We start from the raw sequence: 23,704 nt of genomic DNA, 5'->3' as shown, positions 1-23,704 counted from the left end.
TGAAATGATGAAGTGAGGACTTGTATATTATAACAGAAGGGAGATTGTGACCATATTTCACATTTAGTCAGATACTGAATTGGTGACACTGATCTTGGCTTTCCGTCTTGAAACTGTGCTGATTGTCGTGATCTTCTGTGCTGCTGGGTTAAGAAATGTACACATTGTAGCTTCTTCACAGCAACATACACACTTGAAGTGTTCTTCTACTGTCATGGTTACAATGAAATATTTTTTGAGCATTTCATAACTTTTCCAGTCATTTGTTGCTGACCTCAAAATCAGAGTGAGTGTCATGTACAGGTCAAAAAGTACCTGTGATAATTTTCAAGTTGTGTGACTGCAGCATTTTTCTATTATTCAATTCTAACGTCAAAATAAATCATATTCGATACGCGTTTGGTTGGTAATAATATTCTTGACCATTGGATGTTGACAATCCACATTATACACCCCAGTTTAATCTGTGGTCATTACATTACATGAGTACTCATGGTTTGGACAACACTCATCATTCGAACTCGACTTAATTTTGATCTCTTTTGATGCTAACGTATTGAGAAAAATATGTCAACAGACAGACAGATATATAAACACCTGGTGAAAATGGTAGTTCCCACTACAGTAGGTGTCTCCAGGACCACAGTTTGCCACACATACACACACACACACACACACACACACACACACACACACACACACACACACACACACACACACACACACACACACACACACACACACACACACACACACACACACAGACAGACTCACAAGGTGAAAACAATACAGTGCTATCGCGGCTGGTAATTAACTTGTCCTGTCCTCTGCTTCAAGTCACTGGCCGGGCGTAGCCACTTCCTGGAGTCTTAGCTTGTTGCCTGGCAACCTTACTGTGACGAGAAGTATTTCACACTTCAGTTTCTGTACAGATAAACAAATCTGGCTGACTGTAGCTTCAGTTTTTCATACAGATATGAAAGCGCTATCCATCTTCTCATCTAATTCTCGGCAAAATGGTGCACAAGCGTATTTCCCAAAATGTTGACCCATTCATCAAAAACTATGCCCACCGATGTGATATTATGAAGTGGAGAAACGTTCAAGGCTTAACAAGTTTATTTAAGATTTGAGCAAAACATTGGTATTTCCCTAACCTTTACTTCAGTCCTTCCATTACCCAGAACCAACGCAGGATATTAACCCCCTTCTGTTGTGCTCTGCGCCACCCATGAATCCCATGTGCTAAATCAATGGTGCATTTTCTTTGCTCTAAATAGTTGCCATCGAACATCAAACAGACAGCAGTTCCGTTCTCCTACAAAATGTATTTGGCAACACCAATTTGTCGTATATAAACTCATTTTGTAGGAGACAGGGCACATGAGCATGTCCTCTTCAACCAGTCCTTCAGTCTTTTTTGCTTCCACTCATGGTAGGTTGCCTCACAGTATATCCATCAGCTGGAGGTCACAGCTTACAATCAGTGTACCACAGCTCTCTATTTCTGTAGTTTTGTTAGTAGCCTTCCTACTCCTGCTATCTTTCTCCACTGACATATAGGTCAGTGTGGGATCAGTGTGATGAGTTGGGGCACAGATCTCAAGCCTGGCCAGGCTAAATGACTCTAATTAGAAGCTTTTGATCCTCCGTCCCAAGCTGGGAGCAGTTTTTTTATTGCTCCATCCCCTTCTCGCAATTGTCTTATCTTCTTTCGTCTCCTCTATCCTCCCTCTCCTATGCTGACTTGTGCACTTGCTTTTTGCTGTTTGTCTTCACCCTCCCTCCTCCATCACTTCCCTTCTCTCTCAGTATTGATATTTTTGGCCAAGTACTTAGGTAATGAGTATTTTCTGAGTCACCGGAAGAAGTTTTAATGTTGTTCCTTCTGATATGCTAACACAAGCAAACCTGTGTAAGAGCACTTAAATGCTTTTGACAAGCTTGTAGTTTTTGGTCAGTCTGTGCTCTCATTTGAAGACGTCAGCTAATAGCTGGCTAGTTACATCTCAGCAAAATGTATTAGTATTATAGCTTTATTCATTGACTTTTAGTCACTAGGGGGCAGAAAAGCTGACAGACTCTTGTTAGCTGCTAACTGCAATTTTCTATTTAGGCCACACATCCAACTCACACAGAGAAGCATGAGCAATAATTTTGAGTCGTGATTCTGTCATAATCCTTTTAGGCAAGTCCTGGGACAGAGCCAGAACTTTACTTTCAGTAGTCACCTGGACATGAAAACTACATGTATAGAATCACCAGTCAAATCTGATTTAAAAAAAATGCTTAAAAAGTTCTGTGATTTTGCCCCAAAATAAGATACTTAGTTATACTTCTACCTCGCATGCACACAGCTGTGGCAGATACAGAATGTCATTAGTTGGTAATCCTGGGAATATCTGGATAGGCCTCAGTTTTTTTAAAGCTTATATATATATATATATATATATATATATGTGTGTGTGTGTGTGTGTGTATATATATATATATGTATATATATATATATATATATATATATATATATATATGTATATATATATATATATATATATATATATATATATATATATATATATATATATATATATGTACACACAAACACTCAATAAGTTCTCTTTCAAAAGACAAAAGTGTTGTCCAGGCGTCCAGTCAGCACGGATGATCTCAGGCGCATTTGGATCCTGTTTGTTGCGGAGAAAAGCCTCTCAGCGCTGCAGGACGTGGGAGTGTTATGATGGCCCTTAACAAACTATTCATATTGGGAAAAACATCGGCAGGGCAGCTGTCCAGTACATCCATTAATGTGGGGAAGTTTCTCCCGATATATTTTCCGTCTGATGTGCTGGATGAATACAGCATGTTCAGCAGTGCGGACTCTCCTTAGGCATGACCTGGTCCAAACGGGCTTCATTCTCTAGACGTGGCTTTTTTGGAAAGTGGCTCAAAGATAGCTGTTTAGCCATAGTTCCATCGGGCTGCTAGCTAACGGTGCACATTTATTTATTTATGTATTAATTCATTCAATCATGTTATTATTTTCATGTATCTGATTGGATGCCTGTGCACATCCAGGCCTACCTGTGAATCCACTCCAGGCACACAGTTTCATGTGACCACCTTCTTTTACAGCTCAGTACAGAGTGCCAGATTTAAGGTCTAATCTTTGAATAACTGCCCAGAAGTTATATAGGATAACTTCTGGGTAATCATGAGCATGATTTTCTCCTCTTCTACAGTGTACTTATTAGAAGTCAATCGTGAGCCGCACCGAATCGGTTGAAACTGTCCTGAATCTCAATTGTGATCTCACCTCAGTGCAACAACGTGATTGGCTGATATGTGTTCCGGTTAATATGTGATAAAGCAGATGATTGGCCTTAGGGAGATATGTGTCAGACAACTACCATCTTTGGTGTTACGGACTTATTCAATTTGAAATGCTTTAATTGGTTTATCTCTGCTCTCTAAGTCCAGTTTTCACACTTTTAGCTTTACCAACACCTGAAGGAAAAATATCTGGTACTATCTTCTTTCAACCTTACTCACCAGCTAGAGTTACTTTGTCTGTCTACTGTTTTGTGCTAGGAAGATAATGCATTGAATTTGGATAGGCTATACATTGAAGCTTAAAATAATTGATTTTTTTGCTTCATCATATATCTCACACATCTCAAACTTGTTTTGGTGAAGGTTTTCACAAGAACTGTAATTGCCTTCACACATCCAGCAGACAGAGAGCGACATTAGCATTCATTGTGAGTCATGTTTCTGTTCTGTTTTTGTTCCTGATGAAAGTAAGTTCAAGCAACTTTGTCTGTCCAGCGTTTGGTGCTTTTATGCTGAAAATAGCGGCCTTGGGAGGATAGAAATGGTTGTGAGATGCACAACCGAACAAAAAGCTAAAGGTGGCTAACTACTTGTCACTACTAGCGACCGCTTTCCATTACTATATAAAGAAAGAAAAGACAGGAAGAAAGTGAGAAGGGAACAAAAACAAGGAGAGATCTAATGATACCAAGAGATGACAGAAAGGGAAGAACACAAATGAAGGTGAAAGGTATAAAAAGAGTGACAGAAATAGAGGAGAAAATAGCAGAGACAGGAGGGAGAAAAGGTAGTCAGTGATGAAGAAGATAAAGAGAGAAAGCTAAAGAAAGAGTAGAGATTGTCCGGGGGAGGAGGTACTGGAAGAGATTTAGGTCATTCTGTATGACTGGCAGGAGCGAGGGAATGACATGGAGAGGAAGAAGCAGGGATGTTTGAAGGTAAGTAGAGATGAAGAGAAAGAGCAGGGTGAACTCTAGTGTTGATTGTGACTTGTAGGCTAAATAGCATGTAGGCCTGGAACATGTGAAGAGTCTTTAGTCCATTTTTTTAAAAAAGTATAGGCCTACTTTTGTTTGTTTGATGTTTTTCTTGTTCTGGTTGTTTTCTTAAAATCTTCCAGCAGCAATTGAAGCTAGGAAAAAAAGAGCCTAAAAGAATATACGTAGATATTGTGGGTTGCATAAAATTATATAAACATACATTATAAAATGTCGTTAGGGCCACTTGACCCAAAAGTGGCCCTAACGACTCTGAAACTCAGAGCTCACACAACGACTCTGTCAGGACACTCCCACACAGAGTTTAAAACCCTGCAGCCAGTTAGTTAGAACTGAAGAAGCAGGATGAGAGGTGGAACGTCTACAAGAAACTGAAACACGTCCAGTCGCCTACGATACAGCACTTAGAATTACCATGACCTGGATGACTGAGAACCTTCATCAACATATAACATCAAGCTTAATCTTCAGCATTGTGCTTAACAGCATAGTAGCAGCAGCTATGGTTCAATATGAAACACTGTGAGCAGCATCTTTGTCAGAAATATATAAAAAAAGAACAGCTGGTGTCTCTTACAGTGCAGCCCAACAAACTCACATTTATTAATAATGTATTGATATGTTATTTAGATTGATAACGATTACTGTTGGTGCTAACAGCAGCAACAAATACGATGACTTTCCTGTGACTGCTGCGCTATAAATCTCCAGTAGAATGCACCTTATATGCTCCTAATATGAAGCAGCAGTAGGAAATGTTAGGTGAGGTTATAGTCATAGGTTATTAATTTACTTAATTAGTTAATATATTCCAGCTCTGATGGGGCTGTAGAGTGAACAGCAAGTGTGGCTGATATGAATGAGAACATACAACAAACAGTAACATTACATTATATTTTCCTGTCAATTCCTCAACGCCAAGAGATGAGGTAATCACTGAACGTAAATGCATTGAATGGCTCTTGTTGAGAAGATGCTGACCATCAATAGTATTAAAAATGGAGTTTAGTTCCACGAAAAACCTCACGGTAGAAAAATGATTTTGCAAAAATATGTCTTAATCTTTCACGTAAATAACAAAGAAAGCAAAATGATCTATAAAAAAGTGCTACACAGCTAACCTGCCCTGGAGCACAGGTAAGCAAGGTAATTCACCCCAGTTACAAAGGAACCAGCTTCAGTCTTCAGCCTAAAAGATACCTGGCTAGGTCACCCATCTTGGCTTGTGATAAAGGCCCCTAATTGATATTCTCATGGTTGTGTGATGCTGGTTGTAAAATAGTACTATTGCTGCACCATCTTCACTGAGAAAATCCATGTGTGCATCAGTCCTCATATGAAAGTCAAAACAATTAAATCAAAAAGTTTTTCTTTTTAACCCTCAGCAGACCACGATGGTAGCCAAAGTCCTCTTATCAACCAGTCAGACAATCATATTATTTTATCAGCCGACTATGATGCCAAAAGATGGCTGGTTACCTGCCAAAGTGTCTGGCAAAGCAGACAGACTCACCTGCCAGACACATTTGGGCAGCATTTGGCTGGTAGGAGGTGTTTCCCACTGAAAGATCTCGTATACATGATCTAATCCAGACTGTCGGCTGTCAACAGAAATAGAAATCCATTGTGCCGTATGTCACTGAAAACACCTACAGTATCTAGGTCTTTATGCCACGTTCAAAGACAAAATAAACGGTTGCAGAAAATGAAAAAAAAGGAGGTGACACAAAAAGTCTGCTTGGTCAGCCTCGTAGACCCCATTTACACCCAATATTCAAATAAAATAATATGTTATCCTTGGCAAATCAGCGTCAGACTTAAAATCTGAGTTTCGTGTGTTGTAGTGTAAGGGTAAAAAATACAAACCATGTGAAATAAACAGATTTTTATCTCTTTCTTTGTATAGAAAATATTAAGTCAGTATATCCCAGTGTGTTGCAGCACTGATGTGTAGTCTTCTCTGTGACTAGATGAATTATATGCCTTGTTAACAGCAGATCAACTGCACAAATGAGCACAACACACAGCATCACATTCTCACTGTATATCATTCATTTCCACCCATATTGCTTTCATTTTTCACAGTTCTGTTAGATGGAATAGGCATATAATCTGTAATCAGAGGCGTGTCTCTTTCAGCCTTCTCGCTTACATGCTCTCTAACCTTGAACAGCAACCCCTTTTTTAGCTAAAACCAAATATCTGTATCAATGTCATGTTCTTTATGGATGCCAGCACATTGAATAGATCACATTTACATCTACCAAAGACCCATCTTCAGGTTTGGTCAGGCAGATCCATCCAACACATCCAGATCACATACCAGGTGTAAATAGGGTGACGGAGTCCAACCTGAAACTTTCAGTCAACTTTCAGAATTTGATCATATTACATCTGTTGTACAAATGCTTGTGTAACCCCATCTTTCTCATCTAAGCAGAGTGAAGAGATCATGCGACAACTTCTCTCGTTGCCTGCAAAGCTGTTAGACAAACACATTGTGGTTGGTGGTGATGGTGAAACATACAGTACAGCTCCAGCCCTGTAGTTCAGATCGTCAGTAACCAAAACGGGGTACCTTACAACTCCTTTATAATGTGATTGAATAATTTCTGTTGAACAAATAAAAACACATTTGTATTACAAAATAAAAGTCTACTAATACAAATGCACACTCTGCTTCGCCATCTCATCTTATAACATAAACATCTCATCACAGAAACTACCATTTTTTATGTTTACATGAAAAATATTTGACATTCTATGCAAAGACTTTTTTAGTGCTCATTAAAACTAGTTAACTACGGCATTGTTCCATACAGAAAATATATTACACTATATTTACACTAGCTGTGCAGTACTTCTCTTAACACGAGTACACGAGGCAAAGCAGCTAGCTGCTGCATAAGCTAGCAGACTTAGCAAACAAACTTAATTCAAAAGAACAATATAGAAACAGAACACAAGACTATTCATGCATTTATTATACACTTTAATTTAAGTTACTTTTATAGCTTAGTATTTGAAATAAATCAAGGAGCTGTTTTCAATAAGTACGGTAGTTCAGATCATCTATATCCAAAGGGATGAGCTGACGACCTTGGGTATCTATAATTACCACCACTGCCACATGAGGGTGCTCTAATCAAACAAATAAAAGGAGTCTTGCATAGATACAGATAGGATATAAGGCTATATCCCAAATAAATTAGAATAGCATGATAACTTTCTTGAAAATAAAAGTAAGACTGAATGCACATAGAAATTAATTTTGACAAACTTTAACCCCCTAACCCCTTCTGTTGTTCACCTTCAAGGTGGACTCCTTTTGAGGGTTTGGTCTAACATTATTTGAGCTTGAAACAAAATTAATCTCACAATTTTTTTGTCAACGTTTTAATAAGCAGCCCTATCGAGAATAAACTTTTTGCAATAATTTGACAGGTATTTACTTTACTAGATTAACAAAATACAGGCCCTGTCTGATTACTGCATCTGACAACCCATGGAACTCAGCAGTCATGGTTCAGATCAAGACCATATTCGAACTCAGCCTTCATTTTGGTCTCAGCCACACTGTTGTGACTGGTAATAAAATAACTCAGAGGGGGTGTGATACTGCAGCAAGATCAGTGTAGACTCATTTTGATACTGACCTAAAATGGATTGAGATGTTTGAAAGAGGTTCAGCATCCATGCGCCAAGGCAAGTTGTAAAATTAAATGAGGGGATGTTTGTGCTGTGTATCCTCCGATATCTTCTTTTAATAACTCTCCAACTCCCTCAAAATGCTCAAGAATGTGTGTGTGTGTGTGTGTGTGTGTGTGTGTGTGAGTGTGTGTGTGTATCCAGGGCAGCTCTAGATAGCAGTGTTAAATTAGACCATGATAATAAGCTGTGGGACTTGATGTGCTCCCTGAGGATTAGAAGAAGACTTCAACTGTCTGTCTTCATCACTGACCTGACACACACACACACACACACACACACACACACATACGCACAAACATGACAAATACTTAAAAGCATACTTACGCAAGTGCAGTATATACTTAAGCAAGCATATACAGCAGTTTAGAATAGGCATACACACGTACTCGAGCGTGTAATACATATGCACTTGAACACACAAGGACAAATGTACGGTATGTGCATGTTAGCAGAGACACACTCACACAGTGGAAAGTCGACCTTCATCACAGACCACACACACACACACACACACACACACACACACACTCAAACAGGAAGTGGTTTTAACAGGGTTTTAGATCTAATTGAGTCTCTGGGTTTGGGTTAGTGCAGTGTACTGTAGCTAAGGTCTCATTATAATATTAGTGATTTAACAGAACCATTGTTGATGTTACTGGTTACAACTATGCTTTTCAAAATGTCCAATTTATCAGGTCTATTCTCACTGTGCATAATCCCACTCATTAATTGTATGACATTTCGTAGCTATGCAGACGATGCACAATTGTAATTATTTGTAGCACCCAATGACCCAAACAGTAGACATTGTTTAACAGACTGTTAAAACTTGCAAAACAGGTTCAGCCAAAAAGGATGGGTTTCCTTACAGATCATGAGATCAATTTAAGAAAGCACAGTGATCAATGATCAATATGACAGCGGTTTACCAACTAAGAAATATAGTAATAGTTTGACCAAGTCTTGCGCCTGAACATACTTTTGATCAAAATAAGAAAAAGGGAACACAGGGAACATCTTCACAATGACTCCCTCTACTACCTAGCTGCAGCCTTAGGTCATCGAACAATACAGCTTTAAATGTACCAATGGTTAAGACAAAGAAATATGGAGAGGCAGCCCTCTCTTTTATTCTTATGGAACAGCCTTTACATTAATATTCAATGTGCAACTTGTGTTTAGTCCGAAGACTTATCTTTTTAATCTTGCTGTTAAATGGTTTCAGGTTGTCTCGTGTAGTTAATATATTTATTTTTTTCTGCTTCTAAGTGGTTATGAAACAGTCTCAATGTCAATTTAACCTCTATTTAATCTACACAGCAAGCATGACCATCAACAAGGAGGTTGGTTATTACTATATATTTATTATTATTATTTTTAATGCCTATCAGTGTGCCAGATTTTGACTTAACCTTGGTTGGGTCCAGCTGAATAATAAAAGTCTCAGCCTATAAATAGTACAACAACAAGCAAGTTATAACATGGTAATTAGTGAGCTTCAGAGGTTTCTTTTACCAGTCTGTCTTTATATGAAACTAAGCAACCAGCTGCTGACTGTAGCTTTATACTTACTGTACAGATATAAGAGTGATATCAATCTTCTCATCTAAATCTCAGCAAGAAATAATAAGACTAGTTCCCAAAACGTAAACCTGCTTAGTAGGACCCGATAGATGATTTAGGTTGGACTTGGAAGCTTCTCGCCTGAAGGATCGAAACTGGATCCTACTGTTATTACATCTCAGTCTACACGTGACTAATTTAAACCCTTTAAGGGAATCCTGAATTAAAGAGGAACATAGCCATGTGTGGATATGTTTTGAATGTTAAATTATTGTCTATGAGCCAAAGCCTTTTGGCTAGCTTTGATGCTAATGAAACAGACACACTGATGCAATGACAAAGATCACATGGGTGACATATATCGCTTGCTTCGGACATCCCGCTGTAACCACTCTGTGGGTGTTGCCCCTCTCACCCTTAGAAACTCTGCTTCCTGCAGACATGTACAGGAAACCAGATCATGTTAATGTTCATGACCCTGTGTTCTGATCTTACAGCAACTGTGTGCATTTTTTGTGCAATAAGCATGTCACATGTGTAATTTGGGTGAGCTGACCTTCTAACCCTAAAACTTGGCCTAAAACTTGTTTATGAGATGTTTAGTGATCATATTTCCTGTGAATTTTAACTTTTAACAAAAATAGATAAAATTATATATAACATGTAGATTGTGAAATAGGTCACATGTGTGAAAAGCCCACAGAAAGTTTTCAACTTTGCAGTTCCTCGAAGCTCTATAGAGCATTTTCCGATGTACCAGCTAAACCCACTGTACCCTTCAGACAGACAGACAAAGTTAGCCACGTGGTGGCGAACGTAGACAACAATTTAGCAGCTAAAGAGCTAGATTTTTTCTCATGAGTCCAGAGTCAAACATAAATCCCTGTGCCAGATGAAGCCTTCTTCACAAAAGAAGCACCACTTCCAATAATGTAACTGAGCATCTTGGATTCACCTAACTGGGCAGGTTTAAAAAGAGTAGGATCTGTTCTGGGCCGAGAGACCCATCCTCCATCCAAGTTTCATGGAAATTCGCTCAGTAGTTTTTGTGTAATCCTGCTGACAAACCAAAGCACAGGTGAAAACATAACCTCCTTGGTGGAGGTAATAATGAATGGGACATGAAACTCTGAACTGTTCAAATGTTCTGTAACTGTGATAGGATGGTACAGGGCTCAGTAGTTGAAGACTGTCAGCCATCAGCGACAGACGATGGCATCAGCTGGCACAATCCTACTCACAGCATGTGGTATCTGTTCAACATTTCCTCCAAAGTGTCAGTTGTTGCCAAATTTGAAACACAGTGACCTGGTCACCACCTGGTCAGCTCAGTGTCAGCATGATTGCAAGGCAGGACATTGTTGAGAACAAACATCAGGGTTACACACAAGGAAACTGGTTTAGAAAAAGAGCCTAAATGATGTCCGACGTCCTTTTTATATGTGTAAATTGACACTAAGAGCTATCCCAGAATTTAGATAGACAATTGCTAGTGGGGGTAGAGGAAAGGAAATATTATTATATACACATGAGCACTGCACAAAAAAAAGACTGATTTTACAGTACATAAAATGTATTAATGATTTTCCAGTTGCAAGGTAGATAGGGTGTGATCATTGATCCTACTCTGCTAGAAAACAATACTGCTCCCCCTACACGCACAAACACACACACGTGTTTAAGTTCTCTGATACATGACGCATGTTTTCATTATGCTGCTCACATTAATGCATACATCTTATTATTCCTCCGTTGTTCTGTCTCCATTGTCTTATTTTCTCTTTCTATACACTGTGTATCTATTTTTACACACACACACATGCACACGCACACACACACACACACACACACACACACACACACACACACACACAGAGAGATACCCTGTGTACCTCATTACTTTTCCACTCTCGATCCATCATCCTTACCTCCCTCCCCCTCCCTCCCTCTATCTCTCTGACTGTGCTGTTATCAATGGGATTGCAGCAGTCAGGACATTTGCACTGAATTACCAGCATTCCTGCACTCTCACTCCTCAGTGAGTTACTGGCGCCCCCTATCTAAAGTGTGTTGGCACAACCACTGCTCTCCACTTACTGCAATGGCCCAAACCCCCTCCTCCTCCACCAGCAATCACATGAACACCAAATATTAATGACAGAGACTGAAACTGGCCAAACAAATGTATGTGATGGTGTTACAGTTTCCTGTAATGTTGCTTGAGTGAAAACACATGATGTATCTTTGATGTGCAACTTGTAACACTTCTCTCCCCGTCTCTCTCTCTCTCTCTCTCTCTCTGCAGTATGTGGCATTTGGCTCACTCTTCTTTATCCTCCTCTCCATCTCCACTTTCTGCCTGGAGACCCACGAAGCCTTCAACACCATCTACAACAAAACGGAGATCGTCACTGTTGGCAACACGACACATGAGGAGGTACGGTGACGTTTTAGTGAATTGTCATTTTAGTTTTAGATATGGCAATGTGAGTGTTGAAGGACACTATTGCTTTTCTATAAAGCTGGGAGATTTCTGAGACTGATTAAAAATGACCAAAACATGAAGCAGCAGAGGCAAAATTAGTCTGATTTTTCGGATTTGATTCAACCACCAAAAAAATTGCACAATACTACATTTCTCATCATGCGCCCTGTGCCATCCTTTTGTCAGACCCTCCCAGCAAGGTAAAAGCCCATGTCTCTAAATTGTGTTGTCTCCAAGCCCATGCCAAGATAAAACCTTTAATCAGACCTGACAAAGCACCTCCAGATCAGCAGAAGTCATTAAACAGGCCACAGTACTGCTCATAATTAGTAACTGAAAATCGGTGAATTGCCTCTTTAATGAGACATAATTAGATACTTTGGTCGTTCGAAGGTCACTCAGGTGATGGAGAAGGTGAGTGTGGTGTTGTAGTAGATATTTAAGTTGTGAACTGAAGTGTCTAGTACCTGATTAGGCAATGCAGCTGTGCAGGATGAATAACATGAGGAGTCTCTTGGATTATAAACCCTGTATTAAAGACCTCATGAACTGCGTTAAGAAGGTTTTTTCACGGTTTTGGCATATGGGGTTGAACTGAGTTGTTGCTAGTGCTAATTAGCTAAATGATACAGAAGAAGTGCAAAATGTTATCTGTGACAGAAGGGGTTTGCTAGAAGTTAGGTCGTTATTCCCTCATATGAGTTATGTCTTTTGGTTTTACACCCATGTGTATAGTTCAAGAGGAATTGCTCAAGAAATTAATTATTGACCAAATGATATCAGAGTGGGACTATAAAGCACAAATGCATATGCGTCATTCCATGCCAAAAATTTTGAACTTTTTCCAGTTCATGACAGCACACATTAATATTTCAGTTTTAGTTTCACATTAAAAAGTTTCAAGGAAATTGATACAGTTCTTGGGAAAATATAAAGTCAAAGTATCTTTTACTTTCAAAGCTATATTTGCTAAGATCTGTGGCAAAACTGTATTCGCAACAAAGCAAAAACTAGTGGAGATATGGATTTTTTAAAATGAAAGTTTTTTCGTACAGGTGAAAAATGATTAATTGTTGTTAATGTGACTACTGTAAAACATTCTGGTTGGTGAGGTGTAGAGTACACAAGCAAAGACTCACAAAAATGATGACATTCAGCTCCAAAGTATTTGGAGTACAGCTGAGGGTCCTATAAAGTTTATTCATAAATTGTTTCAAGGAGATCCATGACATGAGCGGGGCGGGCTTAGTTGAGTATGTTTGGAATGATCCATACGACAATTAGACGATGGATCAATATTCCCTGGGGAACATGTTGTTGTACCTCTGGGCATATACCTCTTAATGAATGAGGAGTAAAGGCTTGATAAAAAACACTAACCCTTAATATTTTTCTTCTGACCCTGCAGATAGTGTATGAGGTAGTCACAGATGGCTGGCTGACATATGTGGAGGGTGTCTGCGTCATTTGGTTCACCATTGAGGTGATGCTGCGCGTCATCTTCTGCCCTGACAAGGCAGAGTTCTTCCGCAGCGCCCTTAACATCATTGACTTTGTGGCCATCGTGCCCTTTTACCTGGAGGTGGCGCTGAGTGGCCTCTCCTCCAAAACAGCCAAAGACGTGCTGAGCTTCCTGCGCGTGGTGCGCTTTGTTCGTATCCTGCGTATATTCAAGCTGACCCGCCACTTTGTCGGTCTACGGGTCCTGGGCCACACTCTGCGGGCGAGCACCAACGAGTTCCTGCTGCTCATCATCTTCCTGGCGCTGGGCGTCCTCATCTTTGCTACCATGATCTACTACGCCGAGCGCATTGGTGCCGATCCTGACGATCCGACAGCTGCGGCCCATACCAACTTCAAGAACATCCCCATCGGTTTCTGGTGGGCTGTGGTGACCATGACCACGCTGGGTTATGGGGATATGTACCCGGAGACATGGTCAGGAATGCTGGTGGGTGCCCTCTGTGCCTTGGCCGGTGTGCTGACCATCGCCATGCCTGTGCCCGTCATTGTCAACAACTTCGGCATGTACTACTCCCTGGCCATGGCCAAGCAGAAGCTCCCTAAGAAGAGGAACAAGCACATTCCCCGAGCACCACAGCCAGGCAGCCCCAACTACTGCAAGCCGGACGCCTTGGCCATGGCAACCGCCTCACCGCACAGGCTGATGGGCAACGTACTCGGGCCTGGCATGGTGGGATCTGGCAGTATGATGGGTACTGGAGACTGCCCACTGGCACAGGAGGAGATCATCGAGATCAACAGGGCAGGTGAGTGATCTAACAGGAATTAGACCATGTGTGTACATGTGTGTTATGTGTGGATGGTAAACACTGGTCTTGAAAGTTTTTTTTGTATTCCAGTTCACCATTCAAATCATCATCACTTTCAGCCCAAGCTGACTTTTTCAATTAACTTGTTTTGCCTCACCAACAGCTCCAACTAAAATGTATTCAAATAACAATGAAATGAATAAGAGAAAAGAGGCAAATCCTCAGAGACTGGAAACAGAAAAAGCTTGATATTTTTGCTTGATAATTGATGAACGAACAATCAGTTGTCAAGATAGTCTCCTCCTTTCATTTTACTAATAAGTTAATGAAGTGCTCCAACACAATTCTGAAAACAGAGGCCTCTGAGTTATGGATCTGATTTGAACCAACATCACATTCCACCCCATTGGACGTGGTTGTGGGAGGGCAGTGGAGGTCATGGGACATGTTTCTTCTCCAGTATGTATGGACTTGGAGGTTGTTTTGAACGTGCTTAGACATGGTGGAGAAAGGATTTGTTTTTGTATTGGATGTGTCATCTCGTTTTCTTCACTTTACAACTTACAGAGTTCCAAATTATATTGTTAATCACTGGAGCGGCATCAACAAAAATGATTACATAAAACTGTCCAAGTTTCTCACTTTCTCATCAAACTGATGACCAGAGGTCAGATTTCCAACTCTGTACTGATGTGAGAAGAAGTGTGTATCTAACAGGTTTTGAAGCTGTAAATAACTTGCTGATGTCCTCGTTCTTCCAAGAGTGGAGTACACTAAAATAGATTTTAATTTACGATGGGACGTGAAGGCTGCAAAAAAATGTATTACTTTCTCTGGACAAATCCATCTCCTCCCTCTCACAGCCAGATGCTGTACCACCAAGGCTGACATGTTCAGATAATCCTGGATTGGGTTCTATATAGATATACAGTATTTTATGCCTGTCGAGACATTGATCCAAGCCATCTCATCTCATCTGTGCTCTGCTCTGCTCCTTTAATGGACATGTCCATCATCTGCACTGATACACAAATGTGTGTGTGTGTGTGTGTATGTGTGTGGGCGTGTGCTTGTGGTGGAGTAGCAGTGTGTGCCTTTACAGGATTTAGGGTTTATAACTATGAGTACTCTTGAGATTGGCTTGCCACCAGTGTTGGACAGCAAACTGACATATAATCAGTGTGTGTGTGTGTGCATATGTGTTCGAGAGCTTAAGTATTTCCTTTAAACCAAAAATTTGCACACACATTGTTGCATACCATGTGTGTCTTCCATCTGGTTCTGCGCATAATTTGTAATTGGCAATACTTGTCTGCTGTATATCAAGATGTAAAGTCCAGGTCAACAAAAGACTGAACTACAAAGGCACTCAGTAGAGTGCATACCTCTGCCAAGGCCCCACCGTCCCCTTTAATTCAATCAAGTCTAATCCAATATCAAACTCTATAGCACTGTCTCACTCCAAATTTAAAATTTAAAACCACCATCGAATTGTACTCATGAATACCAGCAAACCTAAATACACCTGTTTTTTCATCACGGTCCATGCATTAATCTCTGAGAAATGAACCAAAATGTTAAAGAAAATGAGAAAGCATTCCTGGGTCCGTCCCTTTATCCGAGCTGTTTTTCTGAAAACGTGCTACATTATCCCATGAATGTATTATAAATCTGGATTCAACTGCACCATTCAGCCTTGCTTCCTATTTTGCCCACTGGCCACTCGCGGTGCTGCAGCAGGAAATCCCCCTGACATGTCTGTAAAACTGCTGACAGGACACCTCAAACCCCAAACGAGGGCGATTATGACTCCTTCTATTATGAAATTTTGATTCATAGAGGTTTTTTATTTGTCCTTGAACCAAGTGAAGCAATTTATAATCTGTTGCATCATCACAATGTAAAGTTTCAGTGGGCAGCACAATCAAGATTCAAAGATTTATTCGTCACATGCAGTTGTACAAGTACAGCAGCAGTGAAATGAAATTGCAACCACTCTGTTTGCTGTGCAAAAAAAGTGCAACCAGTAAATAAAATTCAAATAAGAAAATAAAACTGAAAAGAGAATAAAATAAAAGACTTAAATTTAAATAGAAAACATATTATATATATATATATACATATTATAACCAAAAAGACAAAAGTATTTACAGAAAGAACTGTGTGCAAAGTAGCAGGGTGTGTATGCATGTGTGTGATATATGGTGTGTGCTGAGTGTGTGTTATGTTGGTTTATGAGAGTTAATTGTCTGAATGGCCTGAGGGAAGAAGCTCCTCCTCAGACGCTCAGTCCTGGCCATGACACTGCATAAGCGCTTACCAGAAGGCAGCTTCACAAACAGTTCATGGTCGGGGTGGTGAATGTCCATCATGATCCTGGTTGCTCTGGACCTGCACCGCATGGTGTAAATGTCCTGAAGGCAGGGCAATGCAGTTCCAGTGATGCGCTCAGCATATCGGATCACTGTATGCAGAGATTTCCGGTCCTGGGCGCAGCAGTTGCCATACCAGGCGGTGATGCTTACAGAAATGACAGACTGGATGGCGGCAGAGAAGAAGGTTTTCTGCAGACCTGTGGAGATCTTAAATTTCCTCAGCCGTCTGAGGTGATACAGGCGCTGCCTAGCCTTCTTCACCAGTGAGATGATGTGGGTTGTCCATGTTAGGTCCTCAGAGATATGAACTCCGATGTACCTATAGCTGGACACCTTCTCCACCGGGGTCCCGTAGATCTGTAGTGGTGTAGCTGGTGACGTTCAGGTCCAGGTTGTTGGTCTTGCACCATGATGTCAGCAACTCCACCTCTTCCAAGTAAGCCGTCTCCATGTTGTTGGAGATCAGGCCAATCACCACTGTGTCATCCGCGAATCAGGAAGTAAACCTGGAAGCTAGAAAAGTGTCTTGGCACATGCGCCAGGCGAGCAATTCAGATTGGACTGAATAGGCGCCATCTTTGTGTTCACTATATCTAGTTGTATTTCAAATCCATGCATTATCCCCATGTCTAAACAATATTCATACTCGATGGCGACTGGCCTCAGAGCATCAACAAAACTTTTGTGCATGCCAACTTTTGCTCTCTCTCTTTGCATGTGTGTGTGTGTGTGTGTGTGTGTCCACCCCTCTGGCCTGTATCTGTAAGTGTTGAGCAGTAAATCATATCAGATTAGATTTGACAGCTGCGATGAAGGCTACAAACACTGCTTCCTCTGTAGCCATCACCTCATGTGTGTGTGTGTGTGTGTGTGTGTACATACGTAGCACATTAAATATTTTCTCTCTCTCCTTCTCGCACTCCTTTGTTCAGCCGCTCTCATTCAGTGCTGTTAAATGCTGCGTGTGAGAACACACAAGTGTGTGTGCTCGTGTGTGTGTGTGTGTGTGTGTGTGTGTGTGTGTGTGTGTGTGTCTACAGCCAGCTCTGCTGCAGTGTGTTGGTCATGTGATCAGGATAGCTATCACAAGGCACTAACGTTCCTCTACACCCCCCCCCTCCCTCCCTCATCTTTCCTCTCTCCCTCTCTCTCCTATCATCTATCCATCCTCTCTTTACCCTCTTTCATTTTATTTTTACCTTCTCCATGTTTTTCTCTTGCTGCTTCTCTTTCATCTCCCGTTTTTCGCCTTCTGTTTCTCATCTCCAAATCCCTTCTCCTTGTCCTCCTCTGAGCCGCTCCTCAACACCTGCGGTCTTATCTCCCTTTTCCATTTTTATTACTTTCATGCTCTTACCGTCCCTGTTTCTCTCAATGGATCCCCCTCCTCCTCCTCCATACTCCTCCTGCTCTCTTGCCACCATTAATCTTCTATTCCTTTACCTCCCCTCCTCCTCACTCTCTCTCAACTCCCCCTCCCCTCTCCTCTTCCTTTTCTCCCATCTCCTTTCCTTTCCTCTTTTCTCCTCGGTGCTCCTCTGCCCCTACATTTTCCTCCTCCCATCTCAACTGTTTCTTTTTTTTTTCTCTCCTATCCTCTTTATGTTTACCCTCTCACTTGCAAATTTTACTTCCTCTCTCCCTGCACACTATATCCATTTCCCTCCTTCTCTTCTTTCACTGCTGGGCTCAACCTTGTTATTTTCCCTTTCATTTCCACCACTATTTTTTCTCTCCCCCCACACCCTCACACTCCAATCTCTCTTCCCCCCACCCCCCCCCAGACTCCAAGCAGAATGGTGATGCGGCGGCCAATGCGGCGGCCCTGGCCAACGAGGACTGCCCCACCATCGATCAGGTCCTCGGGGACGAGCGTAGCCCGGCCACCGGGGGCCTCGGCTCCACCACCAGCCGTGAGCGCTACCCGCATGACCGGGCCTGCTTCCTGCTGAGCGCAGGAGAGTTCCAGCGCACGACGGACGGAAACGTTCGGAAAGGTAGGAGGGCGGAGATGGGAAGGAGGAGGATTGAGGGGGGCGGTGGAGGAGGAGGAGGAGGAGGAGCGGGAGGAGGGCGGTACTTGAGTGACAGCAGTGGGCTGTCGCTCGATGCATGGTCCTGATTGATATGTGCTGACAGTGTGTGTAGTGTGCAAAAACATAAACACACACATAACATTCAGACACATGTTCCAAGCACACACATACTGTACATACAGTCCTAACAGAATCAAAATGCATTTTACAGGTGTTCACAGGTGGTATTGTGTCCGCCCTCTGCACCTACAGAATGCGTTACATACACAGACACACATACAAAGTATATGCAAAAGCACACACACACACACCGTACAGACAACACAAGCAATAAACAGCGTGCTCAAAAAGCCTTTATGCAAAGCAAAACCTAAGACAAACCCCACAAACACACAACTTATGACACCCACCCCCCCCTCACTCCCCTCCATCATTCTGGGTGACACCTCAGCATCACTTCCTCAGACCTCTCAACATGAACAGCTCTGTCCTGTGGTACAAATAACATATCAATGTCCAGTCAGCGGCATTGATATTTGATCCAGTGATTCCTCTCACTCACATCTTCAAACTACAGCTGTAGTAGAAGAATCCCCCTTCATGCATCGCTCCTGCATCTGTACTGCAGAGGTACTGCAGAGGCTGCTGCAGCACTGCCATCTGTGCTGATGTTGAAGTGACTTGATTTACACCACTGTTACACAAAAGTATTCATGGTGGCTTTTTTTGTGTGAATTGTGGTCAAATATTCACATTCTGCAGATTTCTTACTGAGGTGAGTCAGCAGTCACTCAGCAACACTACATGCAGGATAACATTGGTCTTCTGTGTGCGCTGTATTCTCTGTTCTTCACAGCTGATACAGCTCTTTGTGTTTAACTGTGTACATGAAGTTTCATTTCACAACAGGCCTTTATTTGGATTAAAGTGTTACCTGCAATTTTTGAGACAAATGTTATGATACAGATGACTTATTTTTTAATTGTCTTTATCATCAACAAATCCCATGTAAAGACAAAAAAGACTAGTGTCAGTAAATCACACATGGACATCTAGTGCCCCTGTGAATTATAAGGTTTGTCCGTCTTGAACGTTATGGGGTGCCAAATAATTCAAAAGAATGGCCAAGATAGACACAACCTATCCTGTGCCAGGCCAGCTGCACCAACCAGAGGAAATAGTGCGCTGTAGAGTGCTGTACCTGGGCTGTAGAGTTTGGTTGTGCTACCCAGGTTGGTTTCCTGTGCCAACCAGCTGCATATTGTGTGCTGGGTGCAGCCCCTGGCTATTCCTTGTCAACGTGCGCTTTTGTATGCTGAAACAGTATGTCAGGTTTTTCAGTATGTCTGAAACCTTGGTATGAAATCAATACTACGTGAACTGCATGATATTTATGGGGAAATATTACAGTATGCAAGAACAACTTAATAGAAAATACTGATGTTTCCTCTTCTTCGTTGGATCAGGCAGACAGATGCTGCAATGGCGTATTGCTGCTCTCTACATTTTGTTATTAATGTTCCTTTTGACAGTTATGTTTATCTTTATATATATATATATATATATAGTCCAATACTGTGCTGATATTCCATCAGTATCCAGGTTGAGTGAAGTGCACAGTTTCTCCAGCTGCTTCCGGGTCTTTTATCATCTTCCTTCTTTGTAGCAATGTTGATGATCACTGAAGTGATATTTGTTTTATTACCGAGAGAGTAAAGTACCAAAAAAATTGTACCATTGGGTACCAGTCCCCGATTCCAGGTACTGGTACTGGTCATATTTGGTGACACATTCATGTCACTTGTCTTCTGGTGCCATCATCAGGTCAAATACTTTGGTATATGTCCCTAAAAACTAATGACATTCCCTATGTCACTTTGCGGCTCATTGATGTATATACAGTAGAGCTCTGTATCACTGGGGGAGAGGATAAATCAGGCTTTGATACTCACACAATACTTAACAGGATACTTTCTTTTCATGGGATTTGTTGACTGTAAAACAAATACAACACGTTATTTGCCTCATTCTTTAAAGTAACATCGTGCAACTACTACTTTCTTGCAGTATTTTAGTGTTGCAAATCTTTGAGTGCGTCTTTGTCTTGTTTTGAAATGAAACTCTTCATGTGTAATTGTGCAGTATTTTGAATCTGATCCGTCCGAACAGGCAGATCAGATGAGTGTCTCAGTCATCACATCAGGCTTCTTCATCATTCTGCTGTCAGAATAGTTTTATTTTTCACATTTTTCCACGCTGTAATTCATTAACTCTTCATTGTTTCTTTCTCTCTCCTCCCCCCACTCTACTCTCTCTCATTTCTCTCCCACCTCCTCCATTGACTTTCCATTTACCTTATTCTCCTGTTTCATTCTCATCTCCCTGCTCGATGTCTGTCTTATCTAATGTTTCCCCTCCTCTTCCATTCATTTTTCCTCCCCATTTCCATGCTGCCATCTTGCTTACCACCACCTTGACCTGATAACAGTAAAATAATTATTTTTGTTTTGAAATATAACCCCTGACCTTTAACCTTTAACACCCCTATACACCTTCCACATGCTCAATCCCCTGACTCACACACACAAACACAAACAAAAAAACACACTCTAAAACACACACCCACGTGTAGACGGCTCAGAGTCCAGCAGTGTGGCATCCTCCCTGGGAGAGGACTGGTTCAAGCCGGAGGGGCCTCTGCTACAGCAGGAGCTCAGTGTTAACTCCACCACCTCCTGGATCAAACCGTAGAAACACAGAGGTAACACTTCCACACAGCGCACAAAGCAGCGAAAAGCATTTCTACATCAATAATACAACCTCAACTCACTGGGAAACTTTACTGACCTGACAAACTGTCTGTATACAAAAGATTAGACTATATTAGATGAGACCTGATTAAATTAGACAAGACAGGATCAAACCTACTAGACTAGAATAGAACAAAATAGACTGTACAGGACTACAGTAAACTAGATTAGAATAGATAATTCAGATTAGAGCTCTACTGATGCTTGTTTTATGTGGCTGACATCGAAACCAATATTACAGAGCAAATATCAATATATTGGGTACAGACAGATTTTTTGCAATGATCCCTCAAATGTGTAGGTATCAAACACTTGTGACTAGGGCTACAAATAACAATTAGTTTTATTATCAATTAATCTGCCGATTACTTTCACGATTAATGGATTGTTTTTTTTACTCTATAAAATGCAAAAAAAATTGCTGTCAAAATGCTCACTGGGCACTGAAACTGTAAACTTAACCAGAAATGTATATCATTATACCATGCATATTTTTCTCCATTATAATCTCTAAAAAGAAGCTTTCATATCAGACAGCATATACACCGAATCCGATATATATCTGTGATAAACCAATATCAGCTGATAAAATCAGCCAACTGATATATTGGTTCAGCTCTAATTTAGAGTAGATTAAGGCAGATTCTAGAACAGACTAATCTAGAAGAGTTTACATAGATGAGATTGGGCTAGATCGTACTAGATCACACTTGATAGATTAGAATAAATTGGATTTGAATAGACTACACTAGACTAGGTCAGATTCAATTTGCTTATACTAGACTGCACTAGAGTAGATAACATTGTATTCGACTATATAAAATGAGAATAGATTGGACCAGATTCAATTAGACTAAACTAGATTAGATTATTGTATTATAGCTGTATTGTATATATGGAATGAAAATTGATTTGATTCAATATGGAAATGTGCATTATCAGATTACAGCAAAACAGTAAACAGAGGACAATAACAGTTGAAAAGTTGACAGAAAAGAATAGAGCAGACAGCACATCTTACAGCATTACAGTGAGTGAGACACCAAAAATCAGGAAAGAGTTCCAACCCCCAAAACAACATCAAGGTCAGTAGTTGTTTCTTTGAAAGGATGCACCTTCCCATTCTCTTAAATCAGCCACACACACACACACACACACATACACACACACACACACACACACACACACACACACACACACACACCAAGTGACAGACTTTTTATATCTTAACGACTCACACACACACTCAAAGGTTAAATGTACAGAGGCGCATGCAGGTTGCTTGTTACTGTAAAGCTTTAAGTGTGGTTAAGCATCATATTGTGGATAGTAGTGGTGTGTAGGGTGGGGGCATATGCATGGTGTGAGCGTGTGTTTTGTTCCTACACTACAAAAGACTCGACCAGAGCATTCACTTGTCAGGATTCATATAATTCAATATAACCAATAATAACAATGACATATCTCATTACTGCTAGTTTTGTCCAATAGATGTAGCATAAAGCTAATTACAAGCAGGTTAGCTCCCCAGCATTTACTGCAGTGTAGCCTACAATCCTTTGGCACAGAAAAAACAACTGACATATGATACTGACACTGATATATCTATGCAGAAACATATGGAGTTATATTTGTGCCTCAATTTTGTGACACAATGGGACGTTTCGAACATGAGAGATAAAATAGCAAGCACATAAGTTATTTTTGTAGCGATATTATGTTCACTTCTTAACATTATCGTCACATAATTATAATTTACAAAGGTTGATAATATACCTGCTCTGTCCAGTCACCTTCTCAGCAACATCGCTTCAGTTGAGAGAATTGCAGCACATAGTGGATTCACTCACAGTTACACTGGTGACCTTTTGGAACAGTATAAAATATAAAGGAGCTCAGAGAGCTATTATGACTGACTAGTTATAACACGTCTTGGCTGACAACCGGGTTAGCAGTTAGCACGGCAGCTACATTTCCCCTTCCAGCCGTGCAAGTCGCCATCAAGCGTCAGGAACCAAATATTTCACATGGTTAAATCCTGCTGTGCCACCTTCTGTTGTGACCAGAGACCTGTACTACAAAGCCAGTTCAACATGCCCAGGGTGTTTCATTCATCTGGCTTC

At 40.9% G+C, this 23,704-nt stretch overlaps 1 protein-coding gene across 2 annotated transcripts in view; it reads left to right on the top strand.

Moving 5' to 3' along the window:
- The window catches only part of LOC141019714 (voltage-gated potassium channel KCNC1-like), a 73,537-nt gene that overhangs the window by 30,825 nt on the left and 19,008 nt on the right, over nt 1–23,704 (top strand). Inside the window, exons 2-5 of one of the 2 annotated variants that reach the window (XM_073494704.1) lie at nt 11,908–12,039; nt 13,496–14,357; nt 18,520–18,732; nt 21,404–21,522. In XM_073494704.1, the coding sequence (XP_073350805.1) occupies nt 11,908–12,039; nt 13,496–14,357; nt 18,520–18,732; nt 21,404–21,522 (1,326 nt within the window). Of the gene's footprint in view, nt 1–11,907; nt 12,040–13,495; nt 14,358–18,519; nt 18,733–21,403; nt 21,523–23,704 lie in introns of those variants that run through there. The other variant, XM_073494703.1, reaches the window with a different exon arrangement.

This window comes from Pagrus major, chromosome 23 (genome assembly GCF_040436345.1).
Source record: "Pagrus major chromosome 23, Pma_NU_1.0".
Classification (NCBI taxonomy): Eukaryota; Metazoa; Chordata; class Actinopteri; order Spariformes; family Sparidae; genus Pagrus; species Pagrus major.
This window is presented reverse-complemented; position numbering and strand designations above follow the sequence as displayed.